This window comes from Chlamydomonas reinhardtii, chromosome 6, assembly GCF_000002595.2.
Source record: "Chlamydomonas reinhardtii strain CC-503 cw92 mt+ chromosome 6, whole genome shotgun sequence".
Lineage (NCBI taxonomy): Eukaryota > Viridiplantae > Chlorophyta > Chlorophyceae > Chlamydomonadales > Chlamydomonadaceae > Chlamydomonas > Chlamydomonas reinhardtii.
Genome location: NC_057009.1, coordinates 4967303 through 4988459, shown reverse-complemented (window position 1 = coordinate 4988459; position 21157 = coordinate 4967303). Strand labels below are relative to the sequence as shown.

General features: G+C 61.4%; 6 protein-coding genes across 6 annotated transcripts; 4 read left to right on the top strand and 2 right to left on the bottom strand.

Moving 5' to 3' along the window:
* The first annotated feature begins 1242 nt into the window (after positions 1-1242).
* CHLRE_06g279976v5 (uncharacterized protein) lies at positions 1243-3348 on the top strand. Its single transcript, XM_043063240.1, has 7 exons — positions 1243-1665; positions 2050-2124; positions 2218-2289; positions 2504-2633; positions 2869-2875; positions 3068-3138; positions 3269-3348. Exons 1-7 carry the CDS (start codon positions 1543-1545, stop codon positions 3313-3315), a joined length of 525 nt encoding a protein of 174 aa, XP_042923946.1. The 5' UTR covers positions 1243-1542; the 3' UTR covers positions 3316-3348.
* Positions 3349-3402: 54 nt separating this feature from the next.
* CHLRE_06g279950v5 (uncharacterized protein) lies at positions 3403-9758 on the top strand. Its single transcript, XM_043063239.1, has 15 exons — positions 3403-3543; positions 3700-3742; positions 3859-3923; positions 4036-4071; positions 4232-4317; positions 4459-4543; positions 4684-4805; positions 4944-5100; positions 5297-6826; positions 6949-7116; positions 7235-7387; positions 7531-7625; positions 7806-8076; positions 8181-8318; positions 8509-9758. The coding sequence occupies exons 5-15, from the start codon at positions 4241-4243 to the stop codon at positions 8533-8535; spliced, it is 2823 nt and encodes a 940-aa protein (XP_042923945.1). The 5' UTR covers positions 3403-3543; positions 3700-3742; positions 3859-3923; positions 4036-4071; positions 4232-4240; the 3' UTR covers positions 8536-9758.
* Positions 9759-9777: 19 nt separating this feature from the next.
* Positions 9778-13232, bottom strand: CHLRE_06g279900v5 (uncharacterized protein). Its single transcript, XM_001695256.2, has 9 exons — positions 12977-13232; positions 12782-12908; positions 12157-12662; positions 11923-12039; positions 11686-11804; positions 11505-11582; positions 11171-11421; positions 10570-10992; positions 9778-10408 (listed from the first exon to the last, which is right to left on the bottom strand). The coding sequence occupies exons 1-9, from the start codon at positions 12995-12997 to the stop codon at positions 10239-10241; spliced, it is 1812 nt and encodes a 603-aa protein (XP_001695308.1). The 5' UTR covers positions 12998-13232; the 3' UTR covers positions 9778-10238.
* A 100-nt stretch (positions 13233-13332) lies between these two features.
* On the top strand, positions 13333-16478 carry CHLRE_06g279850v5 (uncharacterized protein). The gene is made up of 8 exons (XM_001695375.2): positions 13333-13437; positions 13659-13763; positions 14453-14656; positions 14818-14850; positions 14974-15098; positions 15246-15325; positions 15530-15674; positions 15845-16478. Exons 1-8 carry the CDS (start codon positions 13432-13434, stop codon positions 15960-15962), a joined length of 816 nt encoding a protein of 271 aa, XP_001695427.2. The 5' UTR covers positions 13333-13431; the 3' UTR covers positions 15963-16478.
* Positions 16479-16480: 2 nt separating this feature from the next.
* On the bottom strand, positions 16481-17942 carry CHLRE_06g279800v5 (uncharacterized protein). The gene is made up of 2 exons (XM_001695255.2): positions 17716-17942; positions 16481-17437 (listed from the first exon to the last, which is right to left on the bottom strand). The coding sequence occupies exons 1-2, from the start codon at positions 17762-17764 to the stop codon at positions 17208-17210; spliced, it is 279 nt and encodes a 92-aa protein (XP_001695307.1). The 5' UTR covers positions 17765-17942; the 3' UTR covers positions 16481-17207.
* A 108-nt stretch (positions 17943-18050) lies between these two features.
* Positions 18051-21148, top strand: CHLRE_06g279750v5 (uncharacterized protein). The gene is made up of 10 exons (XM_001695374.2): positions 18051-18235; positions 18353-18446; positions 18652-18801; positions 18973-19054; positions 19217-19312; positions 19591-19709; positions 19852-19934; positions 20098-20268; positions 20446-20536; positions 20705-21148. The coding sequence occupies exons 1-10, from the start codon at positions 18195-18197 to the stop codon at positions 20927-20929; spliced, it is 1152 nt and encodes a 383-aa protein (XP_001695426.1). The 5' UTR covers positions 18051-18194; the 3' UTR covers positions 20930-21148.
* Positions 21149-21157: the final 9 nt, after the last annotated feature.

Here is a 21157-nt window from a genome sequence, read left to right as displayed (position 1 = left end):
ATCTTGACCCCCGCGCACGCGCATCTGAGGTTGCTGGGGTAGCCCTCCGCAGGCATCTGGACTGCCGCGGCGACCCGCCCCAGGCAGCTTCAAACCCCCGCGCACGCAGCCAAATTTGGCTCGGCAGGGTACCCGGCTCACCCTTACAACCAAAGGCCACCGGCAACTTTTCGGATTTCCTACCCTCCTGAGGATTGCACGCTCCGCCCGCGTACGTGTACACGTGGGAACGCCACCCGTTGCCCCAACCTTGTGTCGCGCGGACAGTCACACATACACACACAACACACACGCGCGTCTCCAACAACACGGCCTGTTCTCTCCTAGCGCTCTATCGACACCCTGTTCAACAGGGCTTTGGCATGGACAGCGAGGGCGTGCACCAGGTGGGCGCCGCGCGGCCGCACTCACCCTCACGCTGGCGAGCATTTTGCATTTTGAATGTTGGCATGTGCACAGGTGCTGCATCAGCATCTGTTGCCAGCTACAGCTGCAGCGCCCAATGAAACATGGGAGGTATCCTTGCCAGCTGGGGGCAACAGATTCGCGTGAGACTACTCCTAGCCCTAACTATCATACAAGGGACTACGATGTCTCAATGCGCTACTACATCGCTTGCCATGGCCTGGGCCCCAGGGTGCCGGCAATGGGCCGCCACACTTCAGCTACGCCTTCCCATGCGCAGAGTGGACTGCCCAGGCTGGAATGCTGGATGTGTTCACGTGGGGCCTGCTGCACGGGACGCTGCAACGTATTGTGTACAATGATAACATGGCAGAAGGGAGGCAAAGGCAGGCGCGAGGACCAGGAAATAGGCAACGTACCACAAAGCCACCGCAACGCAAACGCAGCTGCGCAGACCCAGAAGCAGCCAAAGTCAAAACGGGAGGCCCCCGGTTTTTGAGGGCAAGGTGGGAGTGAGGTTGAAGTTGGGACCGTGAAAGTGCGTCTGGACTTCAGAGTTGCACCCCGTAGCGTCAGAGAGGGGACAGTTGCGCACGGCGGCGGTGGACAGTGTGAACCATAATTATATCGCATCACAGCTTCCTGCAGGTACCGATAGAGCGTGTACACAAGGGCGTCACGAGGATGATGCTGGGAACTTGCCGTGCGTCACAGGCACGGTCACAGGGGGATGGAGGGGGGATGCGCACCCCTGGGGATGGGCGATAGCACAGGCGGGCAACTTCAGACCTCTACTTCAAGCTCTGCTCACCTGTTGCCGGCCGCGCCTTTGCAGAACTCAACAGTCATCGTGTCAGCTCCAGGGCTCGGTGCTCGATTCCGGGTGTCAATGGGAGTTCCGCGTCGACGCAGGTCCGTGAAACCGATGGGAGACTGGGAGCGGGAGAGGCCGACGCCCCGTGCGCTTTGACCAAGTCACACACTTTTACAAGTTGACATTCAACATTCATACTTCATCTAAGTTTGTGTTCTTGTACCGGTTCCGTGTTCCAGGCTGTAATGGCACACATGCCGCAGTCTTGGTAGAATGATGGCGCGAGTCTTGGTAGAATGATGCTATAGCCACGGGACGATGACATGATACCTATGTTACCGCTGCACGAACGCGCGGTGCACATCTTCTTCTTGCGGAGGCTTGCACAAGAGAGGGTGCCGGGCCTAAGCAAAGGCGAGACGTATGGCGACTTGCTTACTGCGGAGGTGAGCGAGTCGCGGTTGAAGCGGGGCTAAAACAGTGGTGGAACCCACCCTCAGCGCGCTGACCCTCCAGCCCGCCAGCTCTCGCTCCCGGCTCCCCCGTGTCCACTATCTTTCTAAATGGGATGCTTGTCACCCCTTGTGCATCATAGTTTGAATCTGTGGCTGCTTGAACGTTGCTAGGTGCGCTAGGGCAACAGCGCGCGGATGCGGTTGTCGGGTACGGCCAAGTGTAACTGGGCAGTGGCGCGCGGGTCGGCCAGGAACCTCCCCTTCTGTCCTGACTCCTGAGGTGCCGGGTGGCGCGGCCGAACCGCCCAAGCAGCCAACTTTCACATGACCTTAAGCCGCGGCCATACCTCTGGTTTGACCTGCTATTTCCCACAGGTGGTGCGGCTGTACATCCGCCCAGCGACGGCGCAGGTCAAAACCTGCTATGCGGAGGCGCTCGTGACCGGGCAGGTGAGCCGTGAGCCCAAGCGGCTGTTGTTCGCCGCTCAACCCTCATGCCACGCCGCTGAACCTCCCACCCTTGGCCTGAGCGTCGTGACACAGGTGCCGCCCAAGCACCTGTTCCCATGGTGCACGAGCGCCACCGTCGTGGACCTGGACGGTGTGTCACAACAGGTGTGCGCCTGCAGCACCCTCTTTGGCGGCTCTAGGCGTGGGGGCGCGGGGCTGGGGGCTGGGGAGTCTGGAGCCGGAGATGCAGCCTTGGATCGTGTGGTACTGGGTGCGCGTAGCCAAGGCACGCGATGTCATGGGCAAGAGCCGTCTAACCTGGATGGGTCATGCAGAACCAAAGTCTTTTTAACTAACGCATCTGTGGTATTGCGCGTAGGCGTTCGGTTCCACGGTGTATTTTTCATCCCACGCCTGGAACTGCCGCTTCTCAGCGCTGGTGGGGCTGTTGGACCAGCACTACTCCTCGCTGTCGGGCTCAAAATGCGGAGCGCGTTTCCTGCCCGTGTGTGAGTGCGTGCGCTGACAGGCTGGGCAGGCTGCGGGGATGTGCGACGCGGATAGCGGCCATGCGGCCACAGGGGTCAGCACAACAGCTGTATGCTGTCTGCATTTGGCTTGTCTTGTTTGTGGGCTGCGCCTAACTTGCGCTCCCCCTAACATGACTACTTCACCAGCCTGAATGGTACCTCCCTGCGCTGCTTGGTGTGTGCCATGGCCCTCACGCATTATAACGCCTCACAGACTACTGGTGAGTGAGCTCAACCTGCCCCGGAGAGCCGTGCACGTTGACATGCATGGCAATAGGCTGATTGCAGTGGGCGTGCTCGTGCAATGCCCTTGATCAGCCATTCCTACCATGCAGCTCCCAATCCCTGGCAACTTCCCCTTCCACCGGGCGTGACTCTTCCTGCTTCCCACCTTGGCAACCCCACCAACACAGGCTGGACATCTTCGCGGTGACGCAGCACTTCGAGGGAAACTTCAAGGACCACCCTGACGCCGACTTTCGAGGTGTGCCTACTGTAGCCGGCCGCAGCGTGGGAACACATATCGCAACTTACATCGGATGGCGGTGACGGGTTTTGACCCATAACAACGCTGCGCTCGCCTTCCCCCTCTCATCTTTCCTCCCGGTCGCCAGGCGTTATCCGGACTGCTAAGTCGGTGCTATTCACCATGATCCCGTGAGTTGAAACGTGGCAAGGGATATAGTACTTGCCCGATTCAGGTTCCACAAGATTTGCACCCGGCCTGACCGTAGCTTGGCCTTATCCACGCGGGCGTAGCAAGGATTGCACGCGCCGTATGCTGGCCTGCGCAATCTGTTGGTGACGTGCACTTGTCGTTATTATAGCAAGGAGCAATTGCATCCGCACTACGTGCCGCAGGTGGCGTGCACCGGTGACGCCGACGCGGGTATGTGCGCGTGCATGTGCGCGTGCATGTGAATGACCTTGGTGGGCAAAAGCGTTCGTGCCCACCACCGGCCAAACCATCTGGCCGGGCGAAATGAAACCTGAAACCCTGAACCCCACGCCTAAACCCTGAACCCTGAACCCTCACTCTGAACAGGTATGGTGCCTGTTTGAAGCCCTCGCTGCCATCCAGACACCAGGTGCGTCAGGTGCTTCAGGACAAGGGGAGGACAGGGACTCCGTCCATGCCAAGCCACGTCCTGCATCGCATGCTGTGCCGACGCACTCATCCTGCTCACCCTGCGCACGTGCACAGGTGTTGGCTTCGATGTGCTGCTGGACGTAAAGGACTCGAAAGACACCCGCGTCAAGACTATCACGGTAGGAAGCAGCCTCCTACAATATCGGCGGCCATCATCTCAATTGTTTAGTTGATCCATAACTTCACCACTTGTGTCTGAGAGTGCCGCCATCTATTCCGTTGTGCTGGCAGGTCATCAGCAACAGCATTGATGTGCGCACCGCGCATGTGAGTGCCACCTGGCCTCCGGGATGCTGCATCTCATCACTGGCTTGCGGCATGACATACGCATGTTGTCCTTCAATACTGCAGTGCACAAGGACCTGTGCTACCAAAACATGTTCTGTACACTCACAAGGATCTGTGATAAAATGCCACACACGTCCAGGCCACGGTCATGTCTGACAAGACCTATATCCTGGGCTGCATCGAGCAGGGCGTGGGGGTCGGCACCTTCAACAACACCATCCGCAAGTGGGTCGGGCGGTGTAAGGCCTCTGGGAGGTTGCTGGGGCTGCTGAGGCCAGTACGGTATGTAAAGAGAGCCTGCTAGAGCACACTCGGCCTAGTCGCCATGCCGTCTGCGCTACCCAACTCCTCCCGCCCCCACCGCAGGCGTCTGAAGGAGGCTCTGCTGCAGGCTGTGACGCCCAACGCGGTGGAGATGGGCGATACGGCGGCGCTGCACGAGCTGCTCAAGGTGGGGGGTTGTAGGGGAGCGTGCGGCGGGGGGATAGGGCGGATGCGGCTGTGGGGCTGAAAGACAGCTGTGTCTTCTACACAACAACAACGCACGTGCACGTCACGTCACCACATCAAATGCTGGGTACGCTTGTACAGATCGGGGGCTGTGTGCGGCCGGACGGCATCTGCGAGTTCTCCTCCATGTTCCGACTGGCCTCAGAGGGGGACATCCTGCGCATCCTGCGCAGCATGCAAATCCGAGATCTGCGGCCGCGCGGGTGAGGAGATCGGGGCTCAGAACCCAGCACACACCAGGACATCTTTGCACGCAACCGTCCGCGCTGTCACCACCCCAAACTTACGTAGCGCTGACTCACCTGCATGCACTGCTGGGCCGTGGCTGCCCTTGTCCTCAGCCTGGTGCTGACGGGGCGGCGGCAGAAGGAAGTGATGCTGTCGGATGCGGGGCTGCGCGACTGGGACGATGAGGGGCTGCGGCTCCGTGAGTATGGCGAGGTGGAGACCGGCCGCATGCTGTGGAACTACCTGCCCGCCGCGCCCGCGTTGTGTCAGGTGCGGGGCCATGGGCTACAACGCCTGGACGACGGGGCTGCATCTGCATGCATGGTATTGCGCCTTGCGGCCGTATGCGCCGACCATGTTGAGCTGCAGCAAGCACGCAAACACGGGCCATGTCAATGTGGCCACGATACGGTATTGCCTTCCTTACTGGAGCCCGAGACCCGACCCGTGCCTGCTGCATGCGCAGTCCATTGCGGAGCTGCTGCTGATGCCGCCCGCGTCTAGCACCAACCGCGGCGTGGAGGAGCTGTGGATCAGCCTGCGCGCGCCCAGGGCGGACGAGTTCGCTCCGCCGCCGGCCGTGCTGCGGCAGCCCTCCACCGGAGCGCTCATCTCCACGTCCGCCGCTGCGGCAGCGGCGGCAAGCCTAGGCATTCAAGGCGGCGGGGAAGAGGGCGACGAGGACGAAAGCAGCCCTCCCAGCCCACGCGCCGGGCCCTCAGGGCCTTCCTATGGCGCCCCGGCGCCGTCTCTGCCGCCGCTCAGGGGGCCAGCGTCAGCAGCTGCCAGTGCGGACCCGGATGCGGCCGTTGCCGCGGCGGCTGCGGCGGCGCTAGGGGGCACTTGTGGCGGCAACAAGAGCCGCAACGGCTTCAGCAGCGCGACCGCTGCCCGAGCAGCAGCACGGGCGGCGGTGGCGTCGCCAAGCCGGCGACGTGCAATGCTGCTGTCGATAGGTTGCAGCTCCGGCGGCGCGTTGCTGGGGGCTGCCGGTGGCGGGAGCGGAGGCGGGGCGGGGGGCGGCGGTGGCCTGGTTCCGAGCGGGAGCGCATCCTTCCGTGCCAGCGGCAGTGGTGCAATCATGCGGCAGCAACAGCAGCCCTCGCATGTGATTGACTGGTCGGAGGGCCGGGGTCCAGCAGGCGGCGGCAGCGGCGGGTTCAGTGGCGGGGGCAGTGGCGGCGGTGCGCTGCCGACGGCCGCTACCATGCTACGTGGAAGCAGCAGCAGCCGTATGCTGCAGCGACGGCCGTCGTTCGGCGGGGGCCAGGGCGCGCTGCTGGCGGGCGTGGCGGCGGCGGGTGCAGCAGGCAGCAACAACAGCAGTCCGCGTGTGTCCATGGGTGGCACGCCGCAGCAGTTTCAGCACCCGCTCGTCGCGATGGTGCTCAACCGCGGCTCCGGTAGTGTGGGGAGCAGTCCACGCATGTCAGGGACGGGGCTGCCGCCAGCGCCGCAGCCCGGCGGGGGCCTGGGTAGCTATGGCAGCCCACGTGTGTCCATGACGGGACTGACTGGGTCGCTGGGAGGGACTGCGCCGGTGCAGCCGGGTCTGGCAGCGCTCATGTTTACGGAACGGGGCGGTGGCGGCAGCGCGCCGAGCAGCGGCCCGACCAGCCAGACGGGCAGTCCTCGCGCTCTGCATCCGCAGCCGCCCAGCGGCCACATGGTCGGTGCAAGTAACCCCCGGGTGCGGTGGAGCACCAGCGGGATATCAGAGCCTGCGTCGCAGCAGCCACAGCAGCAACAGCAACAGCAGCAGTTGGCAATCCAGCGAGGGAACAGCAGTGGTATCTTCGGGGCTCGGGCATCCTCGCCAACGGCTCAGGAGCGTCCTGAGCTTCCGTTGCCGCCTGGTCGCCCGGCGCTGTGGGCGGGGGTGGGCGGCAGTCCCACGCTGCGCACGCTGTGCCTCTACCAGTCGGTGCTGGCGCCTCAGGACGTGGCGATGCTCGCGGCGGCGTTGCGTATGAATGCTGGCCTTGTAAATTTGCAGGTGAGGAAACGCAGATGGGTAGAGCGGCTTGGCTACAGACATCCATCATGTTTGGGGTACGGTATACCGTATACGGCAACCTGCGGTATTCCAACTTGTGCCTGCGCCATCGCGCATTGCAGTTTGTGCGCTGCTCGGCCCCGGGACCGGAGGGCAACACCGCTGTCTCCACCGCCCGCCTGACGGGGGAGCTGCTGGCGCTGGGGCTGTCGGCCAGCCACCTGCGGCAGCTGCACGTGCGGCCCGCAGGACCCCTGTACCTCGACTCCATTCCGCCCTGCTGCCCACCGGTGGGGGGCGTGTTTAAAACCCTTCTATGTTCGGAGTCTCAATGCTCACGTTTGGATGTGCCCTCTGAAGATGTTGCCGCTGACGGCGTTTGCCGTGCCCTAACTTGCGCGCCTGCAGCGTGACTCGTTGCTGCGGCGCGTGTCGCTGACGCCCGTGGCGCTGTCCCCGGCCGCCATCCGGCAGCTGGGCCGCCTGCTAGCGCCCCTCCCGGAGCTCGAGAGCCTCACGGTGGGCCTGGACCCCGCACCCTACACCACCTTCATGCCACGGGTGAGTCGGGTGGTCTCACACTTTGAGGGCAACCTGCTGTATGCGCTTGCGTTTACGGTGTGCTTTCCTGTACTCGCCCATGTTGCCATGTACCTTACTGTGCTTGCGGACTTATGGCCTGACACATGGTGGGCACGCTAAAGGACCCCTCCGAATGGGACCAATGGCTGTGGTTCGAGGACCGCAATGACCCGGAGATGGCGTCGCGGCGGCGGCGGTACATGGGGCTGGACGACGAGTGAGTGGGGCAGTCACTAAAGAGTCGCAGGGTTGTAAGATGCAGAAGCTGCGTGCGGCGCCCAATGGCACGCAGATGCTTGTACGGCGCATGAAGCATCTTACCACGAATGCCAGCTTCTGCGGTACTTTCGTCGCTATTATCATGCATCGCTGCCGGCATTGCGTCACGCGCATGCAGAGGCCAAGCCTACTACGTGGCCAACGCCATTGACCTCAAGGATGAGCTCCTGGCCCTACCGCGCGCCGGCAGCAGCCACGGCGGCGACGCGGCTCCTAACGGCGGCGCCGGCGGCCTTGGCAGAGGTGCGGCCTTGGCGCCCATGGACCAGCGGGCAGCCGGCATCAGCATGTGCCTGGCGCTCCTGTGCGGCTGGCGGGACTTTAAGGCCTACCGTCAGCAGTACGGGCGCTGGGAGTGGGCGCGGCGCGTGTCGCTGGAGGATTCCTTGGTGAGTTGCATCATGCATAAGAGGAGATGTAGGTGGGTCTATATGCTGTATGCTTGCACACGGGCACCTACTGACAGGACCTGACTTTGATTGCGTCCCTGCAGGCGGAGATGACGCGAAATTTCGAGTCCATGGCCGTCATAGTGATTGAGAGTTTGCAAGCCACACCGCCGGCGTACTCGGCCCGGTTTGACGCTGCTTGCCGGCACAGTCTCAGCAACCTCAAGCCCACGCGGCTGCAGGTGCGTCTGGCCCCACGTATGTGTGTGTATGTGTGTGTATGGTAATATGTGTGTACTGGATGGGTGTTGGCGGCACCCTACCGGCCTGTTCAGTCTGCGAAGTACACATGCACGCGGTGCAGACTCCCTGACCTAGTTCACTTGGTGCCATTCTTCATATGCTGACGCCGATGTTGCCATCACGCCGCAGGAGATATACTGGGAGCTCTACGCGTGATGACGGTGGAGTGGGGCACCAACGGCGCGGGGCTAGCAATAAGGGGCAGGCTCGGCCGTCCCCCTGCGCTGGAGCAGCACTCAAGTGGGAGCCATGCGGGACCGTTGCGAAGGCCTTGGGGCTACAATACATTGCTGCATTGTGGAGCCTGTACCTGAGGCGCCTAGTGGCGACATGGGAGACCCTGCTCATGTTAGCTGTTGCATGGGAGTGTGCGTTTTGCCCGCATGAGCGCGGCGGCAGGCGTGTTTAGACGACTGGGGACCGCGTCCTCTGGCGCGGCACAGCATGGGGCATGCAACGGTGGGGACCAGATTTATTTACTCTCACCTAGACGTCTCAACTAGCCTCGCCAGCAAGTTTGCAGTCTTTCACTGTCCGCCGACCGGAGCAAGAACCTGCTGACGTCGAAGCTCACTAGCTTTAGACCTTGAGGCTTTCCAACATCCGCAACCAACATCCGGCACGCGCTGGTGGAGATGCTGCTGGGGCACAAGCGACCTGCATCGCTGCAGAATGGCGGCGGCAGCGGTGGCGGCGGTAGCAGCAGCAGCAGCAGCGGCGGCGGCAGCAGCAGCGGGGGCGCGTGCGCGCATCTTGGTAGCGGAGAGGGCGGGGCGCAGCGCCGCCCAAGAAGCGGCGCAAGCGCGCAGGCTGAGGAGCCGGCTGGTGTCTAGGTAGCGGTCCACGGTGGGGCTGGCAGGGCGTGCGTAGCGGTATGACAAGTACGGTAGTGCGGCTCAGGCCTGTGCGGCTGTTGACAACTGTGCTGCGTCTGGCTGCGGTTGGCTCTGCTGTGGCATCGCGATTGCTGGGCACCTGGTTTGGCTATCTGCCTGTGGAAACCGACCCCGGCTATGTCCGGGCGATGAGGTTGTTCGGCCTCAGACTGTGGACGGAGGGGCTCAGCTCTTCTCCCGTGACCGGGCAACACTTGTCAAGGCTATGCACCCACAAGTTCATGGGAGGTTTGGGCTTATATCCTCGGTGCCCAAAGGCCCAAATGTCATAGTAAGCAGGAGAACCCCTGATAGTAACTAGTAAGCGTATCTGTGGCGATTGGTGGAGGGCATGACACGGGGCTCTGCCTAGATGTGCGGGCAGTACTGCTGTCCCTGCGTCTTGCTAACCGGCCTTCTATGCGTGCTAGCGACTACAACGTCTCTTGGTGTTGCGCACATTCGCGTTCGCATTTCGAAAGCACTTCGCTTACTGGTACTACGGAGCAACGGTACGCCATGCCTTATGGCACCGTTACAGCTTTATTATTGTGCGATGGCGAGGATGAAGCACAGATGCACGGTGCCAGACTTGCTTGAGTTTCACGGCAACTTGAGCACCATGTAGACTGCACGCACATACATGATGCATTGCTCCTCCGCAAGCTGTTGATATCTACGATGAGGCTGAGAGCACTGCGTTTTGCCGGTTAGTCAGCACGTCTCCCGGTCAATGACTGGCGTTACTACCGTACGACGTGTCTACAAGGGCCTAGCTGCGTCAGGAAGCTCAGTGCGATGTCATCGGGTCACTCGCTAGCTCACTCTACGTACAGCAACTTGCCCGAGGTGGCCATCACACCTGACCCTACCACACCCAGCATACGGCTGCTGCACGTCAGCACCAAACTAAACCAGGGGGCGCTTCACACACACGTGCCGTGTCCTAACGGTTGTATCACCCACTCCCGCTACATGCATGCATCACGCCTGTGTCGTGCTGGTGCTAGTGGACGAGGTCTTAGCCATGCGCAGGAAGTTCTGCAGCGCATGCAAGCGCGAGTCAATGTCCGCAATCTCTGCGGTGGCATCTTCAAACACTTGCGATTTGGAGGACTGACTCATGTGCTCGCCATGCGCGCTGCTGGCGTCATCTGCGGGGCAAGAGGAAAGATCGCGCGGCCCTGGTCAGGCGAGCACTATCCCCGGCACTAAACAAGACCGGGCCTGGCCGCATGGGTGCTAACATTCCATGCCTGCACCAGCCGTGGCAATGCGCTGGTGACAAGTTGGAAATGTATAGGCATGCACGCACCTCCTTGAAGGCTGCCGCCTCGCCCCGCCACGAAGGTGCTGAGCTTCTGCTTCACCTCCGCCAGCGCCCGGGCTGGCGACATGGACCGTGGCGAGTTGCTGGAGATGCGCTGACCGCTGCCGCCCACGCCGCCGCCACCACCACCCGGGAACTTTGACCAGCCGCCGGCGCCGCCTCCACTTGCCCCTGGCTCGCCCCACGCCGTGGCCCGCCCAGAAGGCGACGCGCCGCGTGACCGCGGTGCGTACGGATCAGGTCCCCGCGCCCCTGCCCGGTCCGCCGCGCCGCGGGAGCCGCCTGCGCTGGTGCGCCCTGGCGGCCCGCCGCTCCCTGGCCGGTAGCGCTCCGTGCTAGATGGGCGGCTGTTGGTCGGTGACGCCGTCCGGATCGGCGGAAGCCGCTCGGCGCTCGCTGGCCGACTCCCTGTCAAACAGGTCGACATTGTTAGCCCAATTTTTCCGACATAGACGTCATACGGAAGAGGAACCGGCTGAGCAAGGGGAGCAGCAAGCAGCAAGCCGCCATCAGCGCGGCGACCGCTTGCAAGACATCCCAATGCTGGTCCAGCGAATACGATGTGTGGACATGGCTACAAGCTTACCGACAACGGAAGAGGCACGGGACGTCCCCGCTGACCGCGGCGGCGTGGGCGCATTGCTGCGCCGGCCCCCGACTGCCGCCGACTCGCGCTCCTTCCGCTGACGCACGTACTCCGTGGGGTCAAAGCGCGGCCGTGGTCCCCCGATCGGCGCCGAGTTGGGCCGGGACCGCTCTGCGCTAGACGTGCCCCGCCCCCGGCTGTTGCTGCGGCTGTCCGCTCCCCGTGTTGGCGCCATATAGTTGGAACTCGGCCTGAAGGTCAAGAGTGAGCAAACAAATGTAAGCGTGCACAGTGTCTGCAAAGTGTAAAACCCTGAACCGTAGCCATGCCGTACCCGCGTCCGCCTGAGCTTGGCCGCCGAGGAGCCACGCCGCTGGTAGATCCATCGTTGGAGCCGCGCGCGTACACGGACCTGCACGAGCAGGCAGGGCAGCCCAGCATCACCATGTGCATGAAAGTCCAGTGAAGGGGCTCCTCTCACACAGCGCCAAGCAGGACCTGGCCAAGCTGCTCACCGTATCCGGTCTGTGGAGTTCATGCGGCGGTCGCGCGCCTCTAAGTCCTCCGTCAGCTGCCGTATCCGCATCTTGAGCTCCCGGATTTGCTCCTTGCAGCGACCCAGCTCGTCCACAAGCTACAAGAAAGACACATGCATTTGTCTTACTGGTCTAGGCCGACCCCCGAACGCACATAGCCACTTTTGCCCACACATATCGCGAACAGCATCAAGCAGGTCCGCCAGCCCTGTGCACCTCCTGCTGCTCCTTGGCTCTTCGCCGGAGCTCCCGTCTGTGCAAGCCCCGCTCCCGCTCCAGCTCCGCCTCAGCTGCTTCCACGCGGGCCTGCAACAGATCCCGCTCCTTGCGCACCTGCAAGCAAGCCCCAGGCACCCAGCGTCAATGCCCGCTGCCCTTGCAACACTAGCAACACCTCTGGCACAATGTTCGAGCGGTATCCAAAGCCCCGATGTTCGGGCACGTACGCACCGTGCGCAGCTCCCGCGCCAGCTCCCGCGCTTCACTGGACTCAGCGCCAGCGCCCACCCCACTGCCGCTCCGCTCCATCTGCTTCAACTGCCGCTGCAGCGCCGCGTTCTCCTCCCGCAGCCGCCGCAGCTCCGCTGATACCTCACCGCCACGCCTATTGCCCGCCTCCACCTGCAGCCCCTCCACCTCCGACCGGAGCTGGCTGATGATCCGCTTCAGATGCTGCGGGTCCGGGTTCTCCTCGAACAGCAGCGGTAGCGGGTAGTGCACGCGGTCGAACTCAGCGGCATAGGTCATAATGAGGTAGCGCTTGTTGTTGGGGGGCTGGGTGCGTGGCGGGGGAGCCTGGCCCCCCGCTTTGCGACTCTTCAGAACCTCCAGGTCCTGGTAGGTCAGCAGGTCCACAAACACGCTATCAGACGCCTGCTTAAGGGCCGAGAGCAACATCTTGACGAACACGGGGAACTTCTTGAAGTTGCCAGTCTTTGCTGTGATGTCCTCGATGTCTGGGGTCATAAAGATTGCAGTGGGACAGGTTTTGAGGGTGGCAAGCTCGTTTGCAACCGGGGCGCGGTGAAATGGGTAAACATGTGCAGCAACTTTGCGCCCTCGGGCCCCCCCTCACATCGCGACGTGAAGTCCCCACGCCATCGGGAACAATCGGACTTCTGCTCCACCTCCACGCATAGCGTCTCGCCCTCAATCGTCGAGACGGTGAGCAGGTAGGCTACACCGTGGAATGTTGCCTCAACCTGTAGTTCCATAGCTATCCTGACATGAGCAACTGCAAGCTTGCAGGCTGCAACGCAACATAGCTCACAGTCTCGCATATGTCGCCCATTTCCTTCACGCCAGAACGGCCTCCTTCCGGTTATAAGAGTGCCACTGTCATGATAAGTGCAGGTTTGATAGGTTTTAGAGCACCGGAAAAGGAATGCACGTTCTGGGGGACAGTCAACTGAGTGTGTATTGCGGTCAAAGCAGTCGCTGTATGGCAAACGTTGGGTTATCCAAAAAGCACTACGTAGCTTCAGGTACTGTATCTCAAAGATTGCGACTATAGCCAGGAGGACCACAACACGTAAAGCGTGCCAATGCCAATGCGGAATGCAAGCCATGCACAGGACAAGTTCAGTCGCTCAGATAGAGCTCGCTAAATACTATACTTCCGTAAGAATGCAGGCAGCTATGCGCACCTCTGCGCGGGCGACTCGTCAGTGCAACACTCGTCGCTGCCTTCCCCGCGCTCAACGAGTTGTCGCCCATGCCCATCCAATGAAGGTGCGCGCTATCAAACACTCGTAGTACAGCGTGTCAGGACGTGAACGGTGTGCGAAGGCGGAGCTTCCGCACCGTGTGCGTGTGTTTGTGTGGCCAACGGGCCTGCCGGATACCGCACACCGTTGAGCTCACGCGCTGCAGCGTTCAGCCTGCCAGCACAGCAACACGCCCATGCTTTGCCGAGGTGCTGAACCGCTCGTGCTCACTGCCGCGCAAAACAGGTGGCTGTGACGGGCGCGGCGGGCCGCACCGGTGGCCTAGTTGTGAAGAAACTGGTGGAGCGGAAGGACCAGTTCGAGGCACGCGCGGTGGTGCGCAACGCCTCGGTGAGTACCTGCTTAGGGCCCAGTACAGCTAGCTCCGAGCACCTGCATGCGCGGGCCATGGTAATGTATACGCAGGGCGATCGAACAGCAGCTGCTTGGGCTTTTACCTACGTGCGGCCTTGCGGTACTGTGGCCTTACCACCTGGACTTTGGTCGGCAGCGTGTGGTTATGGCCGGGCTGGCGGCGCGAGCGAAGCTGCCGTCGGCCCGGGTGCTGCGCCGTCTGCGCATCCTTTCATATCTCGGGCTGTTGGTGAAGGCATGGTATTGCGCTTGCCGTATGACGCTGATTCCCCGCCTCCCTCGCCGTGAGAGGTTGTGCGTGGTTGGTGGCTTTGTGTGTGGGCAGGATGCACGTGTGGGCGACCGTTCTAGTACCTGGACGCTTGCGCCCTGGTTAGTGCGTGCGCTGTGCGTGTGTCCTGCGGCCTAGACGTTTCCCGGCACTCCTGTGCCTAGGCTTGTGGCGTTGAGGCACAGCGGTGGGGCTCTGGCAGGTTGAGGCTTGGCTAGGACTCACGTGCGCGGAGTCACACGGACTTTGACCGCGGGAGAGTTTGCAGCAAAGTCGGGGTTGGTGGAGTCAAGTTGGGCCCTGATAGCATGTGATGGCTCGGCGTCTTCGGTGCTGGGACTGTCCCCTCTGTAACATTCGCATTCTTACCGCCCCGCCCCCACCCGACCCACAGTCAAAGTCCAAGCTGGCGGGGCTCCCCGACACGGCGATCTTTGAGGTGGACCTGGCGCGGGGTGGCGCGGACGCCTTCCTGCCCGCCTTCAGCGGCTGCGACGCGGTGGTTATTGCCACCTCGGGTGTGCCGGTGCTCAAGCCGCTCAGCCTCATCCCTGTGTTCTGGGCCAAGCTGACTGGCAAGACGGGCGTGTCACCGGAGGTGGGGCCACACGGGGCCAGTATGCTTGCTGTTGCTGCGATGGTGTGTACAGCGTGCCGTATGCGTTGCTAGGTTTGGGGATGGGTAAGGCCAGGTACCGTTACAGTACTGTGTGCAGGTCTAAGCTCATGACACGCCCCTTGGCCTCAATACCCTCGCAGTTCAGCTGGAAGGAGGGCCAGTTCCCGGAGCAGGTGCGTTTGTGTGGGCGCGACGAACGCTTGCCGTAGCCTCCAGTGCATGCAGCCCTCGCATGAACGTCCTGCACTTTATCAAGGCCGGCAACTGCCTCATCGGTGCTGCCCGGATGTGCGCAGGTGGATTGGCTGGGCCAGAAGGCGCAGATCGATGCTGCCAAGAAGGCGGGCGTCAAGAAGGTGGTGTTGGTCAGCTCTATGGGCGGCACTGACCCCTCCAACAACCTGAACAAGCTGGGCGGCGGGTGAGCAGAGCAGGAGTTGGAGCAGAGGAGGTCTGAATCGAGCGGAACACTAGCGGACATAGCCTTGCACAGGCACCCACATGTTGATAACATATCCCGTATCCCCTACCTTTGTTGATCTCGTCGCGCATTTTCCTAATTGCGCAGCAACATCTTGCAATGGAAGCGCAAGGCGGAGCAGTACCTGATTGCTTCTGGCCTCACGTACACCATCATCCACCCCGGCGGTAGGTCTAGGAGTCGAAGCAGACACCAAAGGTCAGCCTGTCTGCTATTCAAGGGTTGCTACATGCGCACATCTTATGGGCTAGATGCATGCTCCAGGTCCCAGCGGCACTGAGCCTTGGAGGTTGTGTCTTGTGATGCGGTCGCCGCCGCACTATGGCAGCCGCGACCGGCAAGAAGACCTTCTTTAACGCACGGTGCCCCAGGCCTGATTGATGAGCCGGACGGCCAGCGTGAGATCCGTCTGGGTGTGGACGACACCCTGATCAAGGAAACTGTGCGCAGCATCCCCCGTGGCGACGTGGCGGAGCTGTGCGTGCAGTCGCTCAAGCTCAAGGCTGCTGAGAACAGGTGCGCGAGTGGGACCTACTGGAATCGGTTGTGCTGGGCAGAAAGGGCCCAGGATAGACCCGAGAGTAGCGAACACTGCCACGGTGCCACCTCGCCCCGCTGCTGTGTGAGTGCCTGATACCTGCGGCCCTCACTTGCACGTGCGCCGCTCTGACCTGCCGCTGATGCAGGGCCTTCGACTGCGTGTCACGCAAGCCTGGCGACGGCCAGCCCACCAAGGACTTCGAGGCGCTGCTGACGGGCATGCCCAAGAACTGCGATTACAGCATTAACAGCCAGTATCCCTGATTGAGTGATCGGGTTGTCCAGGGTGCTAGACACGGGTGCTAGAGGACGGGCGCGCGCGTGGTTGCGTTATGACCTTGTACCAGTGTGCGGTGCGGTGCGGCTGAGCAGTTTTAATCGGGCATTTTGTGCTTGTCGGTGAAGAGTAAGATGCATGGTGTGACATGAGTGGAGAAGGGAAGCAAGCATACACGAGCGCAATGAACACCCTTGGCGATATGGCAAGTAATGCAAGCCCCGCAATTTTGACGCATGGTGTTATGCCCGCTTCGTGGCGGGTTGCCTAGCTCTTATCAACTGATGACCGCCGGAACCAGGGGAGGCGAGAACGCGTGGGCGGTTGGGTACATTACTTGATGTCTGTAGTAGTGTGTCTGATGGAGCTTGGTTCAAGAACATGTGCAGGTTCCGTTAGCCCAGGAGGCCCCAAGACTCCCAGCACGGACTAAACATACGTGTGGTACGTGCTGCATTGGGGCAATGGGGACAGCCCTGCTCCCCTTGTAACTGGTACTGAATCTATCCTTCAAAGTTCACATGCGTACAGCATTGCCATCGTCACGCCCTAATCACAGCCAGCTGATCCAGGGCCTGTGCTCCTATGCATAGCACCAATCGGACCGATTGACCGGCCGTTGCTGGAGGTGGGCAGGAGGATTGTTTCCAATCCATCTTAGTCGCGACCCGGCCACCCCACAGAGCGCGACGGCTGCCACCTCCTCAGGGGCTCAGGCCAGGCCCAACCCACGGCTACGGTCGCGTCCATTTCGACACCTTTCCGGCTTTCCCACAGCGAACCAGCCACCATTTCGCGCCGGCGGCACTGCGTCTGCTGCCGGGTGCCTAAAAGAGTGAGCAGTGGTGCCCAGCATGGTCCTTCCACAGCAAATAGCAAGGTCCAAACACAGTTGACACCGCGCGTGTATGAAATGAAACGTTCATGGCGTAGCACCCTACTGCGGCACAGCACTCAAACACGTGCGCTAACGGGAGTGAGGCGGCTCTCACACCATAAAATCGAGCCTGCTCGACGACTCAATTGGCTTTGCGCAATAAAGCGCCCAGATAAACATACAGGATGCCACCTCCATATACTACGCCCTACATCATCACCCGACCCCCTGCTGCTGCTGATTGCGGTCTGAATACCACCCCTGCTTGCTGCCGCGACACAGCGCGGCAGACGTGCCAACACAGCCCAGCTCGAAAGCAGTTCTCTCCTTGCCTCATTGCCCAGCACCTATGTCCTCAGTGCTTGGGCATCTCATCACTCTCAATCCAACGCATGCGCTCCTCGCGCGCCTTCTGCTTCTGGATCATGTAGATGTCAGGCTGCTTAGTTGTGGCCTCCTTGTTGTTGCTGAGGAATACGACAGGTATAGCGCTCACGCCGCACCAGAACAACACTTGGGCAAACACGCGGCTGCCCTTGACGCCGGGTGGCAGGCGCCAGTCCGGCTTCCAGGTCGGTTTGAAGCCTGCGCCGTTGGTTGCAACAGCACAGGGTTTCAGGCACATCGCAACGGGCGCTGCAAGCTCGCTGTGGTCCGACATACATACGCCGAAAGGCAGCCAACGTGTCTGGAATGACACGAGCAATCAACCCTTCCCCGTCCGCGGCGTGTGGGTGCGTGCCAGGGTGTGGCACTGCCACCGCCTGACGTTGCCCCGAAACCTCTCCCAAGCTCCTCCCCCACAAGCACCGGCCGATACCTCGATACCGTCACGACCCCACAGTCCCAAGTGCGCCACTCACTGGGTCCCTTGTTGCCCTCGCCCTTCAGAAAGACGTAATCAAACGCCATCTCGGGCGCGCCCGTCTCCGCTGCTCCCGTCAAGATACTCGCTAAATCAAAGAGTACGTTACAGTGGGTTTTATACAGGGCCTGCACTCCAATTACAGCTTGTAAAAGCTGAGTTCTTTGGTATTGTAAGAATGGAGCAGCCGTGTTAACTGTTGCTAATCCTTCAACGTCCTGCAATTTATTCTGTTGCGTTGGTGGAGGCTCAGGGGCTCTGTAGACCACCGCTGCATCGGGGACGATGTTGAAGGACGAGTTTCGTTAGCGAGACAGCCTTTGCCAGGTTGATGTTGTATAGGTAGTAATCACAGATATGTTGCGACTCGTATAACATAGGTCGGAGCTCGGTTGCGTAAACTCTAGCTAAACTCGCTCGACTAAGACCAGCCCCACATAGCTAGCAATCAACTCTGCCATCATCTAGCTTCCTAAAATGACGGCAGAGAAGGAAACCAGCATGCTTCCTTGTGCAAGGTAATCGCCTTTCGACCCGCGGCGGCCGTCTTTGCGCGCGCTTTGACTAATGGCTAAGGGCACATATATGGCAAGTAGGTATAGGGCTAACCATCCTGGCGCGGGCCCATTGCACAGGTGTGCGGCACCCGCCAAGCTGCAGTGCCCCAACTGCCTCAAGTTGGGCCTGCCGAAGGAGGCGAGCGTGTTTTGCTCACAGGAGTGCTTCAAGGTGCGGGGTGGCTGCAGTGGGGCGGATGAGGGCATACCAAAGGCGGGTCTGAGGCGTAAGGAGAGGTCTGGGGCGTGGAGAACCAGGAAAGTGCGGATCAGCGCGGAGGGTCCCTTGGGATTGCTGCAAGTGAAGCAGTCCCAGCCCGCGTTCTGCCAGCCCCACTCCTTGCCTTCCCCCGGATGATGTTGTGTCTCGGCTCCAGGCTGCCTGGCCTGAGCATAAGAAGGTCCACTCGCCGCCCGCGGACGCATGGCTGTTCTGCACCAAGCGGGGCAAGGCACGCGCTGACGCGATGCCGGACTTTGAATGGACGGGACCGCTGCGGCCATACCGCATCAGCCCCATGCGCGAGGTGAGCTTATGCTGGGGCGTTCCGGGTTGTATCCTTCAATGCAGGGGTGAGCAAGGTGGGAGTTGTGCCGGGGTGGTGAAGAAGCGGGACACAGCCCCGTAAGCAAAGCTTGTAAGCTTGGACACGGGCCGCGCCTCACCTGCATCTTGTGCGGCGCTGTGTACCGTACAGATTCCCGCCCACATTCCGAAGCCGGACTACCATAAGGACGGCTACCCCTACAAGGAGCAGGAGAGCCGCCAGCAACAAATAGGTGAGCATTCACAGTATCGTGCCATGCGTGCTACTGTCGGCCTGTGGGCCTGTTGACCACAGTACACGACTTCACTGGGACAACAAACCTCTCATTTGGCACAACTGCAAAGCCCTCAAGCGACCTATGTCATTATCTACTCCCTGGGTGTCGTGCCTGCAGTGCCCATCCGTGGTCCGGACGACACGGCTGGCATCCGCGCTGCCTGCCGTATCGGCCGCGAGGTGCTGGACCTGGCGGCGGCGGCGGCCAAGCCGGGTGAGGGTAGGGGAGAGCTGGGCACCGGGGAACCCGGCCAGGACCGCGGATAGAGCTGCAAAGGCTGGTAGCTAGGGACTGGGTGATAAGGAGCAGGCAGATGGGTGGCGTCTCGGGGTTGTGGCCGAGCGAGGACGCTGTCACCGTAAGCCGAGGCTGCTGAGGCGTTGGGCGCAAGAGCAAGGGCCTGCCATAAGCTGCATGTGCACACAGCTTAGATATCTTTTATACTCGTGCGGCGTTTTCCCCGTGCGTCTGCCTATACCTTGCATCCGAAGGTGTGACCACTGACGAGCTGGACCGCATCGTGCATGAGGCCATGATCGAGCGCGGCGCCTACCCCTCGCCCTACAACTACTTCAACTTCCCCAAGTCCGTGTGCACGTCCATCAACGAGGTACGGCCTGATGCAGCTTTCTTGCTCGATGCACGCGGCACAGAGGCGTCCCGCCGGCAACACACATGCGTCATGAAAGCGCGCGCTGGGATCACAATGACCGCGTCATGACCGCGCACATGGTCATGTGTGGTCGTTTCAGGTGATTTGCCACGGGATACCGGACGCGCGCGAGCTGCAGAACGGAGACATCCTCAACATCGACGTGACCGCTTACTTCAAGGGGTAAGGAATGGCGGGGAGCAGCAGTGACCGCCGGTGCTATTGGGATCGGCTGGCGCGGCTGGCGTCGAGGACTGAGACGTTTTGCGGTGCCAGGTGCCCGTCGCAACTAGATGGCCGCCGGCATGCTACTGACCGTGGAGTTGCATACGTGCTCAATGCGCAGCTTCCACGGCGACCTGAACGAGACCATTTGTGTGGGTGAGGTGGACGAGGAGGGGAAGAAGCTGATCAAGGTGACACACGACGCGCTGATGAAGGCCATCGCCGCCTGCAAGCCAGGCGTGCGGTATCGGGACATCGGTGACATCATCACGAAGCACGCCTCTGCCAACGGGTGAGGACGCACGCATGCGATACGGCTGCGCTGATGTGCGGCCTTTGCTAACTTCCGTCTCAGCCAGCTTGCCGTACCGTATGCTGCACCCGTTTACTGTACCTGCCGTAGCGAGCGATCATGCCTCACTATTCTGGTCCGTTTGCATGTCGCTGCGACATGTGTGCTGTTCCTCAGGTTCCAGGTGGTCAAGTCGTACTGCGGGCACGGCATCGGCGACCTGTTCCACTGCGCGCCCAATGTGCCGCACTACGCGCACAACAAGGCGGTGAGTCGCGGTGCCCGGAACACTGGCTGCTGCGTCTTGGGTTGGGGCGCAGCACCATGTCGTGGCACGCCTGAAGGCCAGGGACACCAAGCGAGCGGAGGAGTGTCTTTCGACCAGCTAGCCCGCCCATCGCGTCATCGGGACATGCATCGCCTTGCGTTGCTGCAGGTGGGCGTGATGAAGGAGGGGCACGTGTTCACCATTGAGCCCATGATCAACGAGGGCTCCTGGCGCGACCGCACCTGGCCGGATGGCTGGACGGCGGTCACGGAGGACGGCAAGCGCAGCGCGCAGTTTGAGCACACGCTGATCGTGACCAAGGACGGCTGCGAGGTTCTGACGAAGCGGCTGGAGACGTCACCGCCGCTGTGGTGGGAGACGCCCGCGGCATGAGGCTGCGTAGGGCATGTTGGCAGTATTGTGTGGTCCCGTGGGCTGTGGGCTGTGGCAGGATGAGCTTCGTAAAGTGCGGATTCACAAGGCTATGGGGATTGATGAAGACGTCTGATAGTGACGGTGCATGGGGGTGGGCGTTGCTTGCCCCTGGCGCGTGCAGCTTCATGCGCGGGGAACAGGGTAGAGCGTGAGGCGGGCCGAATCAGGCTGAACCATGGTTCCCTT

Coding starts and splice junctions, on each gene's coding strand:
- CHLRE_06g279976v5 (XM_043063240.1), top strand. CDS start 1,543: ATGATACCTATGTTACCGCTGCACGAACGCGCGGTGCACATCTTCTTC. Junction 1,666..2,049: donor GCGACTTGCTTACTGCGGAG/GTGAGCGAGTCG, acceptor TATTTCCCACAG/GTGGTGCGGCTGTACATCCG. Junction 3,139..3,268: donor CCCTGACGCCGACTTTCGAG/GTGTGCCTACTG, acceptor CCCGGTCGCCAG/GCGTTATCCGGACTGCTAAG.
- CHLRE_06g279950v5 (XM_043063239.1), top strand. CDS start 4,241: ATGTCTGACAAGACCTATATCCTGGGCTGCATCGAGCAGGGCGTGGGG. Junction 6,827..6,948: donor CTGGCCTTGTAAATTTGCAG/GTGAGGAAACGC, acceptor CGCGCATTGCAG/TTTGTGCGCTGCTCGGCCCC. Junction 8,319..8,508: donor TCAAGCCCACGCGGCTGCAG/GTGCGTCTGGCC, acceptor ATCACGCCGCAG/GAGATATACTGGGAGCTCTA.
- CHLRE_06g279900v5 (XM_001695256.2), bottom strand. CDS start 12,997: ATGGGCGACATATGCGAGACT. Junction 12,909..12,976: donor TGGGCGACATATGCGAGACT/GTGAGCTATGTT, acceptor ATGGAACTACAG/GTTGAGGCAACATTCCACGG. Junction 11,422..11,504: donor CCAAGCTCAGGCGGACGCGG/GTACGGCATGGC, acceptor CTTGACCTTCAG/GCCGAGTTCCAACTATATGG.
- CHLRE_06g279850v5 (XM_001695375.2), top strand. Junction 13,764..14,452: donor CGGTGGTGCGCAACGCCTCG/GTGAGTACCTGC, acceptor CCCGACCCACAG/TCAAAGTCCAAGCTGGCGGG. Junction 15,675..15,844: donor CTCAAGGCTGCTGAGAACAG/GTGCGCGAGTGG, acceptor CCGCTGATGCAG/GGCCTTCGACTGCGTGTCAC.
- CHLRE_06g279800v5 (XM_001695255.2), bottom strand. CDS start 17,764: ATGGCGTTTGATTACGTCTTTCTGAAGGGCGAGGGCAACAAGGGACCC. Junction 17,438..17,715: donor CGAGGGCAACAAGGGACCCA/GTGAGTGGCGCA, acceptor CCAACGGCGCAG/GCTTCAAACCGACCTGGAAG.
- CHLRE_06g279750v5 (XM_001695374.2), top strand. CDS start 18,195: ATGACGGCAGAGAAGGAAACCAGCATGCTTCCTTGTGCAAG. Junction 19,710..19,851: donor TGTGCACGTCCATCAACGAG/GTACGGCCTGAT, acceptor TGGTCGTTTCAG/GTGATTTGCCACGGGATACC. Junction 20,269..20,445: donor AAGCACGCCTCTGCCAACGG/GTGAGGACGCAC, acceptor GCTGTTCCTCAG/GTTCCAGGTGGTCAAGTCGT.